The following is a 20,813-nucleotide window of genomic DNA, read 5'->3' as shown; positions in this document are numbered from 1 at the left end:
AACAGAAAGCGACTGAAGCAATTATACATGAATATTAAGTAATACTTTTTAATTATTATAGATTTCTTGGGTAAACCCTGCCAATGTCTTGACGGCTAATGACGTGGACTCTGACATCTTTTCTGGCCAAAAAACACGCTGAGACGGCTTGCCTGCCATTACTTTAGATCCAGGTCAAAGGCCTATATTTGAATTATGGCCATGCACTTTAAATATGCATGGGCATTGCTGCCTCATGCCGGCACTTATTTATTTAATAACCCTATGCGTTTTCCGGCTACATACCGCCAAAATTTACGCCGCATAATAAATTATTTGCATTCTTCTTTTTTACGTCTTAGGAAATAATCTGTCATTACAATTTTATATGCATCGGCACAAAAACAGTTCGACCTCCTACGTTTAAATTTTGTAGGTAAGTTATCGGTAACCTATTGGCCTTGGGGTCGGAAGGGGCCAATATGATATCTAATTAAAGGTTCTGATGTGTTAAACCATTCAAAACTTTTTGCATTATCTTTGATGCTTAAATTATACATTTTGACGATTGTCTGTGAAAAATCATTATGTAAAGACAATTTGATTAACACAAATTCCAGAACCACCCTCGAAAATTCCCGCCTTTTGGTAGGCACAATCCCACAACAATTTTGTTCCAAGTCTCTTTATCAATTGAATACTGCTATTTCCATTGCATACATGTAACTTAAAAAGTTATCATTCATGAATTAGGCTATTTAGAACAGTTCTTCGAATCAACATTGCCTCTTATTAATATTTTATGACATACCAAACAACGAGTAAAAACAATGGGAACAAACACTGAGTGCGTGTGAAACTGAACATGTTCTGTTTAACACATTTGAATTTTCTTCCTTCATTATTATACTTGCATGCATGCTGCTCATGCATACTGTACGTCGATGTATGACAAACTTAAAAGAATGGTGAGTTTCTATTCAGTCATATTCATTTTTCAGGAACAATAAAATTCTCAAGATAATAACCTACGCGAAAGGTGCAACAAAGTGAAAATGTGATAAATCTCTTTAAATAGTAGTAGAAATTAATGGGCAACATTCTGGTAGTTTACACAGGTGAACAAAAACACAAAAATGAAGTAATCTCTAGGCAGAGCCAGTTTCGCCTGGATTGTTGCTGTTTGCATTACTAGAAACGAAAAACAAGGAAATTTACTTTGGAAGCTATACAGCACTAGTTGCATGTTTATGCATGACCTTCGGTCAGTTTGGTGGCACACAATATTTGCTGGGTCGTCTATGCGGGCATTTTGATGAAATATATTTTGACCATGCTTGGTATAAATGAGGTCCAAAGGAAATTAAACAGTACAAGATATCACAACAACAACTATAATAGCAAAAGAAGGCAGAACAACTTAATAAAAGATTCAAATTGCGTACATCTTATCTTCTCCAGGAGTATACTTGTATACATATGATGGCTATAAAATATATAAAAAAGGCAATTAAAAATATGTCCAAATAAAGTAAAATAATCTACAGGGTGAGACAAAACTGATGTCTCTTCATATGTAAATTTGCCACGCGCACATTATTACATATATGCGTCCTGTAATTTAATTGAATTTGCTTCTACGGTACATCATCAATTCATCTAAAACTTAAATCTTATTCCCTTTGGGAGTCAAAATCGTGAGTGGGTAGTGAGAATGAAATAAGCGCTATACACCAGGGGCCGGTTGTATCAAGCCCGTTTAGCTTAAACGGTGGTTAAGTTCAAAATAGAAAGCAAGCCTGCCGCTTTATTCAACAAGTAAACTAAATGTTTTCAACCATAATACAAAGATACTGTTTACAACTACATATTCAGTGCATAATATCCAAGTTGACTCATTCAAGAGAGATGTAAGAGTGTTATTTAATTTCGACTTATCCACCGTTTAAGATAAACGGGCTTGATACAACCGGCCCCAGGGGCCTGTAGTATGAAAGCTGGATAGCGCTGTCCACCGGACAGTGATTTTTTCAAGCGTTGTAAAAATGCTTGAAAAGCAAAGAAAATGCAGATTTGAAGATCACGGTCAATTTAGAAAATCCCCAATTTAAGAATACTAAGGTTTAATTTAGTTTAAACAATACTTACCCCACCAAATTCTACAGGAAGCTGATCCTTGTCAATGTATTGGGTAAGCTCATCGACTGTCGTGAATCTAAAAAAAGAAATAACGTTCTGTTTCACTTTACTGAATGGTCAAATTTCTTTGGGACTTACATAAAACTAATTTGCTTTGTGACTTACAGCTGCAAAATATACTTACATATACTTTTTGGATATTGGTCCCAGCAAAGCCTTTGTGACCTTCCACAGAGCTATAAATTACGTAAAAGGAAACTCAAATATCGTTTGATATAGCTACACTTATATATTAGCCATGCGATGACCCTTATCGTAGCTCTTTTCCAAGTTGCTGAATTTTGTAGACTTCCTAACAGTGTACAATTGCCCTTCATTCTTGTTCCTTGCACAGCCTTAGTGCTAACAATTTAGCACTGATAAGCATTATTCACCACAGTTTATACCAACGGAGAGTTAGGAGTCTGTGTCCCAGTAAGATCAGAAGAATGATCTATTTTTCATAAAATTCACCTTAATGTGTAATTTGTTCAGAAACCGTGCAACGCAAGAAGTAAACTTTTTCATGATCGATATTAACACCAGGGCTGTGCAAGGAACTAAAATGCGGCCAAATCTACAGCGTCAAAGATTTTAGAGGGAGGAATAAACGTCTCCATAATATCTTAATTCTTATTGAGCCGGCACCTTAAGAAACGCACATTATACCTGCACCTTACCAATGAAATATAAACGAATTAGAAGCAGTTAAAAGACTATACCAATATATTAACGAAATCGGTGGAACCAAATGTATAATATACGATTAACATACATTCAAAGATCTTGCTGTAGTTCAAAATAAACGAACTTTCTGAAATGAAATAAAAAGAACAACAATAATATGTATATACTGCACATTGCTGACAAAAGTCATATAAGACCTTGCACGTATTACGAAATCAGTTTACCTAGAATATCCGGATAATAAACTGTTAAAACATTCGTGTTGAACTTATTGGATTCCATGTCCTGAAGGAAACACGAATACGGTTTTATATATATATATATATATATAATTATATATATATATATTAAATACAATGGATATAACAATACGTAACACGCAACCGTATATAGAATATTTAGAGATTAAAAGCAGGATACTTTCTTACCACTTGTGATACACTGTGATCTTGTAGATCAGATACAAATGATATTCTCGAACCAGGATGTTCACGTTGCTATTGAATGCAAATGTACAAATGGGAAAAAAACTAAACAGTTGTACGGCCACGTAGCTTTTGCAATTCGTTAACACGATCACGCGAAATTTTCCCCATATTTCCCCCTACTGTATCATCACACGGAAATGACAATTAGTGTGGAAATTTTAAACTTCCATGCTAGCAGATGACACGCGTGCACTACATATTTTCAACTAGCATGCACACTATTTCTACATTATGAATTTTGAAAAAAATTCCACTGGTTAAAATACAATTCTTTGGAAATTTAAATCGGGCATTATATAAGTTTAATTTATACTGATTATGAACAATCTCTAACTTAAATCTTTTTTCATCCCCTATGCTGTTTTGGGGGGTCCTAAAATATAAGAAATATTACGGCCATCGTTTCATTATTCATACTTATATCGTTATTGAAATGATTCAATTAATTTTTTTTTATTATATGCACAAATTGGGGATTGGGGAAATATGACCAAAGTACACTTGCATAACATTAACCGTGTTATATATACTATTGTTAATCTATGATTCCTCACTAAAATGTGGGCATTCTACTTACAACTTTTTCCAATCTGAAAATGGTCAACTTCCGGTAGCCTTCTATTAAAGCTTTGTTTCCCTTGAAATTGTAGTTACGCAGTCGGGCATGTCCTGAAAAGGAGATTGATAGGTGATGTCAGAGCATCTCAAGTGCATGCAATTGAGTTTAAGTAGAATTTTGCCCACCCAGTTTTCCATAACAATGCTTTCACATGGCAATCCACGATGCATGAAAATAGATTTCTCCACCATGCATTTTTGGAGCCATTGCGCTCCTATCTTTTCTACGCTTTTAAAAAATGTTTAAAGCCGCAGTTTCGTGTATGTTGCTGTCTTGTTGCATGAGCACAAACAAACTCAAAATTAGAGAAAAATTAGCCATTAAAAACTTAATGTTTTGCAACAAAATAGTATCGCATGGTATAGCTAAGTTATTTAACTTTTGCCGGACGGAGAAACACATGAGTAAAATCCCATTGGTTTCTAGTAAAACTGCTGAATTCACCAAAGATAACAGTCCCAGCTTCCATGCAATCGTTCATGCGTATATGGCCATTGTTTCTTTTCCGTATTTTTAGGACGTATACCTAAGAGTGCTCCTTTTTTGTCTCTTCCATAAAAATAGGAAACTTCAGCACGCATTACTTCCTCGGGGATATCCTTTTCGCTCAGGTCTATAGAGAGGTACATTACATAGAATAAATAAATATATTACATAGAATAAATCAATACATAATAAACTAAAACATTTGTTTATCTCTTGGTTTTCTTTCAGTGAGCTTTCATGCAAGAATAAAAGAAATCGAGCCAACGCTCAAAATACAGTATGCCGAGTATGGTAGTAAATCACCCTCAGATCAGTTTAAAATTTCAACTTTCGCTTTGCTTCGGTACAATTGAATCTATTTAGTGAGGAAACTTCTGGACTTTTCTAAGACATTTGTCAGGAGTGTGAGGTATACTCTTTTCTTGTATATTTTATAGGCAGTCGTGTTATGTATATTCATCTTTTTTCCAATGTGCATACGACATTGGTTCTGAATGAATGAATGAATGAAAGAAAACTTTGCTTTGCACAGGTTTTGGATATTCGGTGAAAATGCCAAAACTGGCTTAATTCAGTATTGATATAACGTATCTATGTACATCATGATCATGCTGTTGTCTTTGCAGCTACAATGTACCATTCCCCTATTAAAGTAAATCATGCAGCTAAAATGTACCATTCCCCTATAAAGTAAATCATTTTTTTAGTTTAAAATTTAGTTTAATAGGGGAATGGTCCATTGACGTCTTTCAGAAGGAATTGTTTCAAAGAAACACATTGAAACAACCAAAGGAAACGTGACGTGCGATAATGGCTATTAGAAAAAATATATTAATCCAAGCAATACATTAAACCACCCCATTCTACTAGAAAATGGTGCATTACATAATAATATAATTTAGGAAGTTATTTTTTGTGCATTATTGGTTTGTAAAATGTAATGCGCGTACCGTTAACACCAAACGATTTCCTCCACTTCATAGCTTCGACCTGGATGGGGGGGGAAAGAAAGAATAGATGCCTTTTAAAATAACTTTATTACATATGCACGGAAAATTTGTTGAGTATACTCAAGAAAATGAACCTACCATGATTTTGAATGCTTTGTCAATATTTCCTTCCTTCCCGTTGAGAAATTGCACGACGAAGAAATCATCCGATTTCACTCGTGATATATCTCTGGAATCGTAGTAGTTCTTCTCTGAAGCTGAATAATAAAATATCCGAGCATTACAAGCATATTGGTCAACGTTATTTTACTCAGCAGCTCGATACCAATGCGATGAAATTTATCTCGGAGCGATGAAATTTATCTCACGCTATTCCAAAAGATTTGAGTATAAAAAACTACAATTCAGAAGCCAGATCCTCGTGACGTCATGAGCTCGTTTGTATGATATGTGAACATAAATAATTATATGAATATACAAATTATGTAATCTAGCTACGGCCCTGTGATCAGTCCAAATTCACAATGTTTAAAGGAGTGGCGAGGGATATAACTTGTTACCACAAAACATACAACAGTTCACATAAAAAATTAAAACTGCGGTAGTATAATAATATTACAGTCATGGATATGGCACAATTTAGGGTCAAAAGATTGCGAGTAAAGCTTAAAACTTTAGCTAGATTGAGTAATGAGTTGTTTAAAGAGTTTAGAATTTGAATGATTATGAATTAATAAGCTAATTATTTGCCGGGTTTCACTGATACGTTCAATCGTTAATTTATATAGCAGGCAATGGAAATCTGTTGAAATCAAATGCATCTCTTGAACATGGGCGATATTTTTTTTTATGTTTTATTCGGGTTTCATTTATGTTGTAATATTGTTTGGTTTGCTGTCTCAATAATCTGTTTTTTATCACTTTGTATTACTTTTTAGAGACATATGAATGAACTTTATAAACTAAGGCACATTTCGGAAAAACCTTGGTTGTAGCTTGCGTGATAGTGGTTTGTTTCATGGTCATTGGTCATTGTATTATCGTGAATCTGTCTAATCGCCAAAATATTCGCTAAATTGAATTCACTCAACAGAATAAATTCTTTCACATAATTATCGTATATTACGTATTTAAATGCAGTTATACCCACGACTACAATACCCATAAGCCTATATAATAAAATTGTGAAATTATGAAATTCAACTGTAAAGGTTTTCCTATACTCTATATAGCATGGACCGATGCGATAGGTTGGAATAGGGTGATCAAATTATGAACTATATAGCGATGCAAACGTATGGCAAACATCTTATACCGACACAAACTGGTCGTTTACAACGCCATTTGAAGGCACTATTGAATTTCTTTGCTTGGTTTACTGCTACATTAGATGTAGTACTCATGCATCCAAATTAATTAACAAGACGTTTAATTTGCCATGTACATTCACTTGGTGCCAAAATCAATCATGTACAATAGAAGATTTTGTTTATGCGTACAGCAAACATCAACCAATGCATCAACCAACTCACAATAATGTTTATCCAAAAATTTCTTTCTTAGTTCTGGTACTTTATCCATATAAGGCTGTGCCCTCGATTCGCTTGCCATCCTGGTCAAATATTTTTAACACTGTCTCTTAAAACACACGCTTCTCGTGGAATTCGCTTTTGATGTATGTCTTACTTTACTTCGACACTTCAAGTTGAAGTTTATTACATGCTCCACTGAATAAGACAGAACTCGATAATTATATGCAACTTTTTGTATAATTAAAAACGGAGCTGGTGTTACTGAGTTCACAACTTAAGGCTGGCTTTCACACGTCATAATTCGTCGTAATTCACATGTGGTAATTGGTATTATGCGAAATCCGATATTAGCGATATATGCAAACCAAATTACATATAACAGATTATGACATGTGAATAACGACAAATTATGACGATTATGTTGCATAAAGACTAGCCTTTATTTATACAGGGTGTCTCAAAAAAAACGCAACCACTTAAATATGCATGAACGTAACATGTATGAAAGCCTTTGTGTTTGAGCACTCCAATGTAAACAATTGTGTCGATACGTTTATCATGTGATTTTTTTGTCAGTTCGATGCTTGAACAGCCAAAATAAACTTTTCAATTAGGTTAATCTACCAGAAAATCATTTTTTGGTTGAAAATGAAAAAAAAATTCAAATAATATTTTAATGGGGCTTTGCAACAACCAAGGTTAACCGGACATCGTTAGTGACGTTGACTGCAGGCATACCACGTGATCGAAGGGTTGGCCTAGCGGCAACTCACGCCAAAAAAATTAATAAGAAAAGAGAGATAGTAAGACTCATGTAATAGAGGGCATTAATAACCCATCTACGAGCGAGCAATGACGTCGATAGTAGCAGCTCATTACAAAGTGGTATTTTAGTTAATTTACTTTGTTTTTTTATTTGTTTACTGCTTTCGTGTGTTTTTTCCAACAACAAAATTGGTGTGCGCCAATGGTTAGCTTTCACAGGAAAAGGGGGTTCAGCTTAAAAAGCCGTAGGGATCTAAAAATGGCTTCAAGTAACCGGTATTCGTTCCCTAACAATACCCCTCCCGAGATCGACAGAGCGAACACCTAATCATCCAATCGGGTAACTAGGATGGACGAAGGTGTTCATCAATAAATCTGGTAATTAACAGTTTAATCCAACATGACTTCCATAGGCATAGCTCTTAACGCCGGCACATACTAGAGCTATGTGCTTAGCAAAAAGTCACTCGTGGCCATTGGCGTAAGCCAGTTGCTTTCGTGTGCGGGTGACTTTTCCGGCGACTTTGGTCATTCGTGCCACTTACGGCAATATCTAACATGTTTGATAATTTCTGGCTTACGCTAATGGCCACGAATGACTTTTTGCTAAGCACGTAGCTCTGGTGTGCGCCGGCTTTATTGTGCCGCGTGTAAAATCTCAAAAACAATGTCAAATGTAATTTATGTCAATGTCATTATTGACGGAATATTGAAAACTGTATTCTCCAAGATACATAGGAAATTGTATTTTATTTATTACCAACCCAATTAAAAAAAGAGGTTTGCCTCAATTATTTGGAATTTAATTAATACACGATTAATCCCAGTTTCCTACACCAGGTTCAATTCCGGCTTGAGAACTGAACTAGCATTTTCCCCAACTTTCAACTTTCATTCCTACACAGGGCCATCGCTACAAGCCTTATTTTTTTTGGGGGGGGGGATATTCATATATTAGTCTTATGCCCGACTGATTTCTTTTGTCAGCTATTGTTGCTACCGGGTTGTACGAACATGAACATACGGATAATATACCCCCCCCTTGCGATTAAGATTCTAGTGACGGCCCTGCTCTTACAAATCATATGTTTCTACTTACGTCATCCCAGACAATCTTCAACATTCAACTTATTCTATCACATTAACACTAATTTAAATATTAACCTGAAATCTATTCTAATAACCCAGTTAGACCTAATTTCAACCTGACTATTTATATTGAATTAATCCCTAATCCCTAATAATTATCCCTAATACAGTCCTGTAATTTCGTACTGAAATGTTTATTGGCTTCCAGTGAAATTCATTGATTTTCATTCCAATTCCCTTCTAGGAATTCCAACTGTTCGTTCATGCCAAAATTATTGAAATTTTCACACATTTTGTCTACAAACAATGCAATCGGCTGTTGCAAGATTTTCATTGCCTTTTCCCCTTCTTCGTTGTTTCTCGTTGGAATTCTTCCGACCGTGTTCATCCAGTATTCATCAACACCGTCAAACATCTTCTGAAACCATTCATAGAAATCGTTTGATTGAAAATTTCCATTTTCAATGCCGTTTTGGAATGGTTTGTAGAGTTCAGGTGGCAGGATTTTGAGCAGGAATTTGCACCATTCGCCAAAATCTGGTTCCTCGGACAATATTGCATCGGTAACCAAATTAAGATTAAAACGTGCTTTTGATACTTCCTCGGCTACCGCGGTCCCGTCCTCAATCCGTTCCATAAGGTTGTGTTTTGGCATAAAATACATCGGCAATGATCTCTCTCTCAAAGCCTTTATCAGCTGATCTATGAGCGACAATAAATGCTCAACTATTGTAGATTCACTCCAATCACTCGTATCACATTTTTCACAATACCAGAGCATTATTGTTTTGACGTGATAGGAACACATTATCTTCTTCACATTGGGACTCCATTCATTTTTGTAACGATTAACAAAAGATTTCAAGGCGCGATACACCTTATGTTGGAGATCACTCAGGCTTTGAATCAAAAGTGTTTCGGCGTTGGAATATGAAAGCCGGAAGTCCCCTTCTGCAGAACTTTTGCAAACAATGTGGAAGCCACCTTGGATGATTTCCTGAACGACGTTTTTACCTGGCCAACATCGTGGTCTGGTTACCCACTCTTGGGCACACAACGGCCATCCTTCGCAGGCAATAGCGATCACAAAGTCGAATTCTTCCACCGGCAAGTGCACGGACGGCGCCCATCGCGGTTCTTTAACTCCGGGTACACGGGTAGAAACGGCGACGGAAGGCCCTTCATCAACCACTTCAACATTATCTTCGGAAAGTGGTGTAAATATCGGCCCGTATCCAACATACTTTTCTCTAAAACGTTCTTTCAGTTTCATGGAGGAAAGCTTCGTGCGTTTTTTTTCCTCCGGGAGTGTCTGCTCTGAAATTTCCACGAAGTCAATCCATCTTTGAATGAGATCTGCTTCATTTAGGTACAAATTCACAAACGGTGTATGTTCTCTCATTGTTAGGCATCCTTCCTTTTGATCTTTCTCTGTCACTTTAATATTCTTCAAAACAAGAAAAAAATCGGTATCCGAACATATTTGTGTCATTAGGTTTATCTTTACCGTTCCTTCACTGACGCTTCCAGATATCAAAATGTCATCAAGTTGAAAAGGACCTTCATCATCGAAATATTTCTTGGCAGAGCTGAGGACATGTTGATCGATAAGATCTCCAAGGATTCTGATAACCTCATTTCCTTCCTTCAGTTCCGGCGTTATGGTGAATTTTCCAAAAAAGTCAGATATGCGTCGGCATCCTCTTGGGTAATTACAAATCTTTAATATTGCCTCTTGAAGATTGGCAACAATACTAGGGTCAGCTTGGGCCATTCTTTTTCTCCTAGAGAACTGATTCGATTTATATAATCTCAATAGGCTTAAATGTATCTCATATATAGCATCACCGATTTTCTAAGCGTTTCAGTCACACGCAAACAAGGTAAAAAGCTTAATATATTCCTAGCAATAAAAGAACTAAATATGTAGATAGCAGAAGTGTAATCATGCATACATGTGTTGACGTTCTTCTATACTTACCAGTAGAAATCTGATTGAATATTAAGCTATAGTGATGCCTATAAACTTGACAAGCTTCGAGAGAAAAAGGTGAAGAGATAGTATTGATTCAGTTTCGTTGTTTGAGAAGCGAGAGGCGCGTTTTATACACGTACAAACTGAAACAAGATAGCTGCTTTAGAATGAAAATGAATATATGGTTTTTAATATCGTATGAAGAATTGGAAAAGTTCTAGATAATTACATTCATTTTCCATTCACCTCAGGAGATGCATTAGGTCCATTAATTTTATACTTAAAATGGAAATTGAAATCAATTAAAAAAGTACATATTATTTTTATGGCCATGCACACGATCATTTTGTGTAGGATAATAATCTAATTCTTTAGTGCCCATTTACAAAAAGTTCTCAATGCTCATTACAATGGTATTACTTATTTATATACGAAAATAATACGATATATATTAGACAATCTATTTAAAAATTTACGAATACTAAGAACTAATTGTAAGCTTGGTTAAAAGAAAAATCTTAAGTTTATTTTTAAAAATATCAACAGATGTCTCTAATCTTTATTCATTAGACAGGCTATTCCAGATCGCTGATCCAGCCTTCCTGAGGTGCTGTATATATATAATTAAGCATATGCCAAATGTAGATAAATAGCTTTGATTTTTCTCTCATTTAAAACATGCAGTTTGTTTTAAAGGCACCAAGCCTGAATATCATGAAGACAATGTTCAAGACGCTGAATGGCAGTGCCAGAATCGTGTTCCTTTAGGATAATGTAAAGTTGAGTATCATCAGCATAGATCATAGCATCAATATCATGGGTAGCGAAAATGCCTTCTAGAGAAAAGCAACTGTCCGAGAACCGATCCCTGAGGCACACCTTGTATAGTATCGGAGTTGATGCCGAAATTTTACCGTTTACTTTCACATATTCAGTCGAGATGTAACTCATGTAAGGTATGACCGAAACCAGGATAGAGCTGTACCACAAATTCCAAAACGAGATTTCAAACAGCCAAGTAGAATTTGATGGTCATGCAATTGTATCGAAGGCTGCAGAAAAATCAAGCATTACTAGAAAAGCCTCGTGGCCAGAATCAAGTGCCTCTAAGAGATCGTTTTGAACACGTAAAAGATCTGTTACAGTGCTATATCCCTTTCTGAACGCAGATTGGATGAAAACTACTTATATGGATATATTTTATTTTCCATTAGATAATCAACAAGTTAGGGAGATGCGACTCGTTCAATCGTCTTCGAGATAAACTGTAGATTTGAGATTGGATGAAAACTACTCATATCTTCAGGATCCATCGATATTTTCTTTAGGGCAGGCGTAAGTTGGGAAACTTAATATTCTCAAGATTGATTAAAAACTAGCACGTCCTTCATCGCGCTTGGGGCAATTTGTCAGTTACATGACGTAATTTGCGGACGAAGCAAGTCTCTGGATTATAGCCAATGTTCCTAGTTGACTAATCAAGAACATGCTTATCTTTTTTAATATCTTTGATCAATGATTCGTTTAAGTTGAATTCTTTTAGTTTCGCAAGCCTTTGCAGTACCTGTTTTATGCAAAGTGGACGAAGACTAATTCACAAGCACTTAAAGAACTCTAAAGGAGAAATAAATTATTTCTCTTTTTTCATCAAAATTAATAGTTATTTTTTACTAACTTTTTAGTGCCACTATCCTATAAAACGAATGACTAACTATACAACAATAGTCAGCAGATCCTTAACTGAGTAATTGCGGTGCCCGCGCCAAGTTTGGCACCGCATTATATTCTGCCTGTGAGTTTGTTTGTTCGCATCCGTCAATACTCGCCTTAATACAATCCTTAATCGCCAAGTAAAAATTCCTTGCACATACTTGGAATGCTTGGAATTTTTTCCTAATTATTACTATTAATCTTGTTGTACGTTTGGCAAATTCCTTTTTTAAAGGAACGTTCTTTTTTCAATTTCAATCTCAAACTCTGATAATTGCGTGTATCTCTGCTTTTATGCACCCAAGAAGGAAAAAAATACCACCATTCGATTCAGCCAGGGCGTCTATAAGATAGGGCGGCGAAACGCACGGATGGCGTGTTGAAACATGTGTGATGCGATTTTAGGACTGGGACGGGGCGGTCGGCGAAAAATTCTCGAACGAAACAATATTTACTTGGTTTTTAACAAGCTCGATTAAAACCACTCAATCTCTGAAACTATTAACGCGATATCTAAAATAAGATTTCTCCTGTGTAATTTATAACTCTTTCTATTGTGTCTTAAAATTGTTTCTTCAAAAGTTAACTGACCGAATTTGTCAAATTAAAACTACGGATACGCACGGCTACTTGGTCTGTTTTTAGATGTATCATACATATTTTGATTTTTCTCAGTGAGGAAAATCCCCAAAAGCATTATACTTCAAGATTTGGTGTACAGAATATTGACGAACATTTGTAGCAAATTTCACTACACAACGTTTTGAACCTTTTTTGCAATCATTTGTAGAAGTGAACGTATTCAAACTTTCTACAACAAAATTGTTTTCACGGCTGCGAGGTCGGAAAATATCAACACAAAATCCCGTTAAATTATATTATATACTTAGATAACGTTCCGAATTGAAAATATGATATGTTTTTCTTTCGTCATGGCAATGTCGACCTGGCCAAGCTAAAAACAAAACAAGAAAATGCTAACTTACTTGCAAGAGCATTAGACCGCGTCGCAACAACGTTTTCGAATTTTCAATATACAAAATTTCCATTAAAAAATTGAAAACCTTGCCGTAGCTCCTAAAGCTGGAAAATTTAGAAAATAACTCCCTTGTTCATTAACATCGATTCCACGTGCAAATGGTTGCATAATGTTTTGAACCTTTTTCACAATTTTCTCTGGAAAACGACAACCATAAAACGGAACCATGTTTACAAACTTGTCTTGGTAACCAGCGGACTGGGACGAGTATAAAAAACACGAAGAAACCCTTTCAAGAACAGCAATTAACTCCTTTACGTTGAAATTAACAGTATTTCCAACTGGAAATGACGAATTTGTGCCATCTGTTGCCAGATCAGTGTCATCCAAACTTATAAACACCTCAAGTTCTTCGTCATCTAAGTAACCCGCCGCCATTTTGAAAACAGTTTTTCGAATCTTCATGGGGGGTCCGCACATCACACATGTTTCAACACGCCATCCGTGCGTTTCGCCGCCCTATCTTATAGGCGCCCTGATTCAGCGTAAGAAATTATACGTACAGGTCTTAAATATATTATTAAACAAGAGTATTCGCAGCGATTTATGACGTTTGAAAGACAAACGAAATTGAATTGTTGACAAATCGCTCAAAATTACTATGCTATACTTTACTAGTAATAGTAAGTTTGGTCTTTGATATCTTTCATATTGTTGGTTTTCTCTTTTAATTTTCGTCCTTAAATAAGTGGATCGGTCTTACATTGCGATTTATTTTATAGTACTTTCAGCCAAATATATTCTATTTCGAAGGTTTTAAAGTATAGTTCAATAAGCGAACTTTATGACAAATCGCTCAAAATTATCAAACAAATTATATATAAAAATGCAGTACGCTTAATCCTTGACTTCTGTATCGTTGCCTTTCTAGTTTCCGGCTCTACGCCAGTTTATTCGTCTCACGTTTCTCTTCATTTTGATAGTATTCTTAGATAGTATTTTTAGCCTAAATATTTTATTTCTGAAGATTTTAAAACGGCGCAATTTTGACTTTAATGTACCAACCAACCAGGCTGCGGCCGACAGGAGAATGTAAGTTGGTGATGTCGTTAGAAATGAGCGGACGTTTTATTTCTAGACAAGCATTGCGGGCACCGCATTTTAGTACTGTGTCTGGTTATTATGTAAATCATAGTAACTTCATTAATACAAAGCTCTTACTGACGAATCTGTTAGGCCTAGTTCATACGTCGCATTTTGGTCGCGTCGAATGTAATTCAAACAATATATAATGAGATGGTAAACCTTATTCAGCCTCATTATCTATTGTTTGAAATGCATTCGACGCGACCAAAATGAGTTATGAACTAGGCCTTATACATTCATTTAACGGGACGATAGCTTTGCAAACATAGTGACGTGAAAGTTATACAAAACCACAAGAATCTACAGGGTGTCTAAAACAAACGCAACCACTTATATATGCAAGAATATTAATATTGTTCGGGTTTGCACCATGCATAGTTCAGCTAAAATGACTTTTAGTATTTTAAATGAAGGATTAAGAGCCATTTTCAATTCCCAGAGGTGCTTATCTATTGCACTTTAGAGCTGTATTAATGTTCTTGGATATTTAGTGGTTGCGTTTTTTTGAGACACCCTGTACGTAGTTACGTTTTTGCTTACTCGGCCAATATAATTAAATTGGATAGTAATCTTTGAAGCCCGGTTTCGATTAGGACGGCGATAAACGAGTAATTTGATCCATTGATCTATCTTTTCTCTTAGTTGTCATGCAGCGGCATATCCCTTAATCCAGTGTACTTGCTGAAGAAGACTGCATATAAATTATACCAGCCTGCTTTTTGTGTTCACGGCAGTTACAACTATATACAAAAACAATTAATACACTTTAATGAAAAATAAAGTGAAATCCAATCAAACTATAATTAGAATAAACATTAAGTTTTGTTTTCACTTAATTTAACATTTGACACAATTCTCATTATCCGAAAATTTTAGTTTAAATTATATGCAGTACATATAGATTTTTGGGCACAACTCACGTTAAATTTCATTCTTCCGGATGATATTCATAAACGTATGAAGGCTAAAAAAATAGTCAAAGAGTTAGATTTCAAGAGGCACACAAATGCCTGTGATTATTTTGGAAAAAGTGTACATAGACCGGCCAGGGAAGGCAAATAAATGAGAGAGAGGTTTACATGTAAGAGGAATATAGTAATGCCGCCTTGATACGTGGCCTCTTTCGAAGTATTTAGAGTAGGGGGAAGGGGCATTAGCAAAAAGGGGGCCTCTCCCTGGCCGTGTTGATCGTCATCGGGGTGTGGGATTGCATACAGCAAAGGTTGTTAATATTAATGATGAAAAGTATTATGGTTCCATGCATTTATCCAATTTATACATAGCTAATTTCATGTTGCTTAAAAATGCCAAACTGATTGCTTACTCCACCAAATTCTACAGGCAAATTTTCTTTATCGATGTAGGTAGTTAATTCTTCATTGGATATGAACCTATCGGGAAAATGAAGATGAAGACATTTTTTTATTAATTAGCCACCTAATGACATTACGACCTTTTAACATGGTGCTTTGAATAGTCGAAAAGATGTGTAGAACACCATATATATCTAAAAAATATTTCGATGTGGTTTGTGGTTGGTTTATTTGGTAGGAATATCAATGTGTCTGTTGAACGCCACACTTCTTTCAATGCACGCCGTTTCGTGTGCCTACGTGGTAAAAGGTGGTGTTTAAAATTTATATTTACTTATTCTCTAAACCATGTATGATCGTGGTTATATAGCGGGTAGTTTGCCTGTATGAATGTTTTTTGTCCTCTTGATCTGCATTATAGTATTTTATACTGATGTTTACAACCTTGTTGTGGTTCCAGCATAAAATCATGCACAGATAATAAAAGTTATGTTGTGTTTGTCCGGGTTGTTGCATTATAGAAAATTAAGTTTAACTTCGTTGACAATGTTACAGATCTTAAATACGATGTCGGCGAGAAAACGGAGATAAAAAGCTCATTGCGGTAAAATCTTTCACCGAACTGAAATTCGAAAACAAACTCTGGTAGAGATGTTGCATGGTGTTGGGCAACAAATTAGAATGCCATCCTCACCAGAGGTGCAAAGTGCTGACTAAATACTTGTATACTAGCTGTTACATGTCGTATACCAAGAGTTGTATACTGATAAGCCACGTTAATCTTTCGTTCTTGTTTGATGGATTACTAATTTTGAATATGTTCTTTTGAATAAGTTATTACCTACATATAGATCAGCACAGTTTACGCAATATGACACTTACGCAAATTTCTTTGCAATCGGTCCTAGTAAAACCTTGGTAATTTTCCAAAGAGCTATAAAAATGACAATGACCTGCATTGATTTATAGTGTACTTAACGTATAAAATATTGCTTTCTATATCTGGATTTGAATTTTAAAAACCTACCCTCAAAAACCTTGGTGTAGTGCAAGATATACATATGCTCTAAAAGAACAGAAGGTGCATGGTATAAACAAAGATATTTGCCACACAATGTTTTACGATACATTATTATTTTGTCACAGGATTTATTGCACAAAATTTGCAAGAATTGTTCCTGAAAAAGGAGCATGCAGTCTAGCTTTTTAGTTTGATCGAGTTTAACCTACTTTCAACCGTGCGTGTTTCATGCATACCTAATATGTCTGGATAGTAAGTTGTTAGACTGTTGATCATCAATTTATTAGTGTCCATATCCTAGAAAATTTAAACAAACATCATTATATAATTTCGCAGTTTAAACCGGCTGAATGAAACGAAACTCTTTTGGTATCGTAGCTAGGTATAGTTGCCCATGATCGACTACAAAATAACACTACACAATGCGTATATATAGCCACTTATTTAATGAACCTACTTTAACATACTCAGATATAGTCTTCCATGTTTGATCGCAAAAAGCGAATTAAATTTCCATGTTTGGATGGCCTGATCCAAACACGGGCTTCGACCAATCAGAATACACTTTATATACATGCTATTTTATAACAATGTATTATATAATGAACTGAACTACTTACAACTTGCAACAGCTTTACATCTTCGCATGAAGTAACATTAGTTATCTTCCCTCCTGGGTTTTCGCGTTGCTGTTTAAGGAAAGAGAAACATATGAAGTCTGTTGTCATATGTAGCTTTTTTTGGCTCGCTTCTGAACCTTAACGAACACTATAGAAGGGAATTGAATTATAGTGGATGAATGAATCAGAGGTCAAGGAAATACATACGTATTGTTCATATCTTAACGCGGCCATCCTTTGATACCCTAATTGCATTTCTTTATTTCCTTTGTATGTGTAGTGTTTAAGTCGATGAAATACTATCAAGAAATTATAATCGCTGTGAATTAGTCGAATAATGTTAACTGTTTGATTCCAAATTGTTTCGGTGCGTTCCATGTATAAAAAAAGGCCTCGATCTTTTAATAAATAAACCTTAATGAGTTTACAAACCTCAGTTAATTTGTAAATTGCTTAATTATCATGCAAATTAAAGTGGTTTTATCATTATCAAATATATTAACACGAGTGATTTGAACCATTTTAGCCACGTTCGTTGCACTTGGAATGGTCCGAGTTGAAAGGTAAGTGAATTATCAGAATGATTTACCCGTCAGAGCGCCGGTTTTGTCCTTTCCATGGACATACATAACACCAGAGCGAAGGATTTCTTCTGGAATGTCCTTTTCTGTTAAATCTAGAGTAATTTATTTTATAAAATGAGATGCCGAAAATTTCATTTCAATATATTAATTCAATCTTCATAAGTTCCCACATTGAGTAGACCGCTTCTGCATGGTTAGTTCAGCTTTAACGAAAACTGGGATTTGATCATAGACATTATGAATAACAAAAAATATAACAAGCACATTGCTGTTAAAAACGCTTTTTGAAATGCCCTAATGAGGGGGAGGGGGATTCAGTGGAATGTAAGGCTAAATTCTAAGTAGTTTTGAGTTTGTATTGCGTACATCGTGTTTCAATTTTCTTCCTGGGGATCTCATTGAGATAATTAAAAATATTATATATATATATATATATATAATTAATATATATAATAATATATATATATATATATATATATATATATATATAATATCAGCCTCGTTCCCAGGCTCTTTGAAGTATAATATAGCTTAATGGTTTCCCTTAATCGACTCAATTCGAATTTAAAATCGTACCATTAATTCCAAATGACTTCCTCCACTTTAGTGCGTCGGTCTAATAGAAAAATAAGTGAAGTGGTGAGAAATATCAATCAGTGACTGTTGTAATTTTGTATACACGCTTTCACAATACGTGCTTCTTGGTATACATGCAAGCACGGCAAATAATCTCAAAGTTGTTTGTTAGCATCCTTCCAACTTTTTCCATGTTTGCGTTGCTTGGCAATGTTGTCTTTGCCAAACTGGACTTTTTGTCGACGGCTTTTATGAGAGAACATGTAATTTAAGGCGAAAAAATAGAACAAGTGACAAAAATCTGTCGATGAATGGCGAAAAAGCTATCAGCAAGACGGGAAATTGAATTTGTTTTAGTTTTTTGACATAATCGGGTGTTTTATCAAGTTACTAACACTTGGAGCAGGCTTCTTAAAAAAAATTTTTGGAAACCACCTTGACTGTTTTTAAAATAAAAACCTTAGGATTACCATACGTGGTTCAACACATTATTGCAAGTAACAAAAATCATTATACCATTAATTTGTGTGCTTTTTCGATATTGCCTTGCTTTGGATTTATAAACTGTACCACAAAGTAGTCATCTGTCTTTACTCGAGAAATATCCCGTGCATCAAAATGGTTCTTGTCCGAAGCTGAAAATATATGCATATACATTTATATTAAACTGTTTTTTCCATGCATGGCGCCATCTACATACTTCACAACGTTAAACTGGTTAAACCTGCCCTGAACACAGAGCACAATGAAAACCGTTGGCAGCCCAGAAATGGCTGATTTCCAATTTTTTGAAGACAGTGCATATGCATGTTTTCACAACGTGTAATTTTCTTTTTTGGTATTCAATCGTTTTTTTAATCATCCTTATACGTGTTGTTTAGAATTCTTTCCAAGTTCCAACAATAACTAATAATAATAAATATTAGCTGTCTTAACATCACTGAGTTTGTGCAAAACATGTCAGATAATATCTGTTACAATCTCTTATAAGTCTTATTAGAAAATCCACTTTAAAATATAAATTTAAAAATATATAGCCCTGGCTATAGGATTTTCGAACCCTGACAATCACGTTTTCATTGTTAAACTATGAATAATGCCGTGCGGTAAATTTCGGCAGAAAATACGACGACGCGAATGATAAATATTTTTATATCGATCTTTATTCTAAAATAATACCGGTAGTTTTATATATATATATACTAACCAGAAGACTAAATACATCGACGAACGTACCTAAATTAATCATCACTCATACTTAACGGCCCTTATGTCGAAACTCTTTCTTAAGAAAGTCTATTATAAACAGTCGGTATACGGACCTACTAGCCTATACCATATTTCATGAGAAATTATTCCGACGAAGACCCACGCCATGCTGCCCTATGGCTATTTTGATAGCTTTTTAAAATATATATGACTATTACTTCTAGGTTTCGAACGAAGTCGTTTCGTCCGGATCGATAATAGGGCATTCCATGAAGGGTCCTTGTTTAAATTTCTCAATACATGTTTGGTTTAGGCAGTTCAACAATTTACACTCATGCATGGATCAGCTATTACCGGTATACTAGAATATATAACTATGAGTCATATGTACAGTCTGTATACATATCAATAGTACGTACAATAATGGTTATCCAAGAATTTCTTTCTTAATTCTGGTACTTTATCCATGTAAGGCTGTGTCTGACTAGTTCCACTTGCCATCGTCTTGAAGTTTTGAATATACTGGCTGATTTATACGGACTTTCTTTCTACAGCATGGTGTTACCGAAGTATGTCAATATGGCTGTAGATTTAACGCGTGACTGAATTGACAATAAACAGAATGCTTAATTTGCATAGCGATTTGGTTTAATCAGGAAGGATGTGTAAAAACCCGACCTTCCTGGCTATTAAATGGTGCCAGAAACATCGTTATTGTATTCGATGAAAACATTACCAATTTCACCAATGTAAACGTCAATGACAACATGATTTCATCATATCGGGTTGTTTATTACTATTAGAAACATGGTAACATGTCCCCTATTATGAGATAACCGTCAGTTATCGTTCCAGTCACTATAGAGTTCACTGTACTGCCCACACTTTAGCGAAATACTCTAGAAAT

The 20,813-nt window shown here is 35.2% G+C and overlaps 3 protein-coding genes across 3 annotated transcripts; all 3 read right to left on the bottom strand.

The window, feature by feature from the left end:
* Nucleotides 1-382: 382 nt before the first annotated feature.
* LOC114527188 (motile sperm domain-containing protein 2-like) lies at nucleotides 383-7,144 on the bottom strand. Its single transcript, XM_028548834.1, has 12 exons — nucleotides 6,920-7,144; nucleotides 5,526-5,644; nucleotides 5,388-5,427; nucleotides 4,478-4,564; nucleotides 3,910-4,001; nucleotides 3,273-3,341; nucleotides 3,069-3,129; nucleotides 2,933-2,971; nucleotides 2,303-2,354; nucleotides 2,128-2,194; nucleotides 1,425-1,465; nucleotides 383-1,170 (listed from the first exon to the last, which is right to left on the bottom strand). Exons 1-12 carry the CDS (start codon nucleotides 6,996-6,998, stop codon nucleotides 1,128-1,130), a joined length of 789 nt encoding a protein of 262 aa, XP_028404635.1. The 5' UTR covers nucleotides 6,999-7,144; the 3' UTR covers nucleotides 383-1,127.
* Nucleotides 7,145-8,497: 1,353 nt separating this feature from the next.
* LOC114527560 (protein MB21D2-like) lies at nucleotides 8,498-10,889 on the bottom strand. The gene is made up of 2 exons (XM_028549255.1): nucleotides 10,755-10,889; nucleotides 8,498-10,565 (listed from the first exon to the last, which is right to left on the bottom strand). Exon 2 carries the CDS (start codon nucleotides 10,545-10,547, stop codon nucleotides 8,988-8,990), a length of 1,560 nt encoding a protein of 519 aa, XP_028405056.1. The 5' UTR covers nucleotides 10,548-10,565; nucleotides 10,755-10,889; the 3' UTR covers nucleotides 8,498-8,987.
* Nucleotides 10,890-15,224: 4,335 nt separating this feature from the next.
* On the bottom strand, nucleotides 15,225-20,722 carry LOC114528621 (motile sperm domain-containing protein 2-like). Its single transcript, XM_028550292.1, has 12 exons — nucleotides 20,326-20,722; nucleotides 19,214-19,332; nucleotides 18,698-18,737; nucleotides 18,127-18,213; nucleotides 17,745-17,836; nucleotides 17,538-17,606; nucleotides 17,154-17,214; nucleotides 16,924-16,962; nucleotides 16,779-16,830; nucleotides 15,908-15,974; nucleotides 15,504-15,547; nucleotides 15,225-15,323 (listed from the first exon to the last, which is right to left on the bottom strand). The coding sequence occupies exons 1-11, from the start codon at nucleotides 20,405-20,407 to the stop codon at nucleotides 15,512-15,514; spliced, it is 744 nt and encodes a 247-aa protein (XP_028406093.1). The 5' UTR covers nucleotides 20,408-20,722; the 3' UTR covers nucleotides 15,225-15,323; nucleotides 15,504-15,511.
* Between the last annotated feature and the right edge of the window lie 91 nt (nucleotides 20,723-20,813).

This window comes from Dendronephthya gigantea, unplaced genomic scaffold (genome assembly GCF_004324835.1).
Source record: "Dendronephthya gigantea isolate DGI-Jeju-01 unplaced genomic scaffold, DenGig_1.0 000001F, whole genome shotgun sequence".
Taxonomy (NCBI): domain Eukaryota; kingdom Metazoa; phylum Cnidaria; class Anthozoa; order Malacalcyonacea; family Nephtheidae; genus Dendronephthya; species Dendronephthya gigantea.
Note: the sequence above shows the minus strand (reverse complement) of the source record. Positions and strands in the feature narration are given on the sequence as shown.

What these genes read in the sequence shown, in the direction of transcription:
- LOC114528621 (XM_028550292.1), bottom strand. Translation starts at nt 20,407, where the DNA reads ATGGCAAGTGGAACTAGTCAGACACAGCCTTACATGGATAAAGTACCA. An exon ending in ATGTAAAGCTGTTGCAAGTT is followed by an intron (nt 17,215 to 17,537) that starts GTAAGTAGTTCA and finishes TAAATTTTCTAG; the next exon opens with GATATGGACACTAATAAATT. An exon ending in CCGATTGCAAAGAAATTTGC is followed by an intron (nt 15,975 to 16,778) that starts GTAAGTGTCATA and finishes TTTTCCCGATAG; the next exon opens with GTTCATATCCAATGAAGAAT.
- LOC114527188 (XM_028548834.1), bottom strand. Translation starts at nt 6,998, where the DNA reads ATGGCAAGCGAATCGAGGGCACAGCCTTATATGGATAAAGTACCAGAA. An exon ending in GAAATCGTTTGGTGTTAACG is followed by an intron (nt 4,565 to 5,387) that starts GTACGCGCATTA and finishes ACCTCTCTATAG; the next exon opens with ACCTGAGCGAAAAGGATATC. An exon ending in TTCCTGTAGAATTTGGTGGG is followed by an intron (nt 1,466 to 2,127) that starts GTAAGTATTGTT and finishes TATATTTTATAG; the next exon opens with CCATCATATGTATACAAGTA.
- LOC114527560 (XM_028549255.1), bottom strand. Translation starts at nt 10,547, where the DNA reads ATGGCCCAAGCTGACCCTAGTATTGTTGCCAATCTTCAAGAGGCAATA.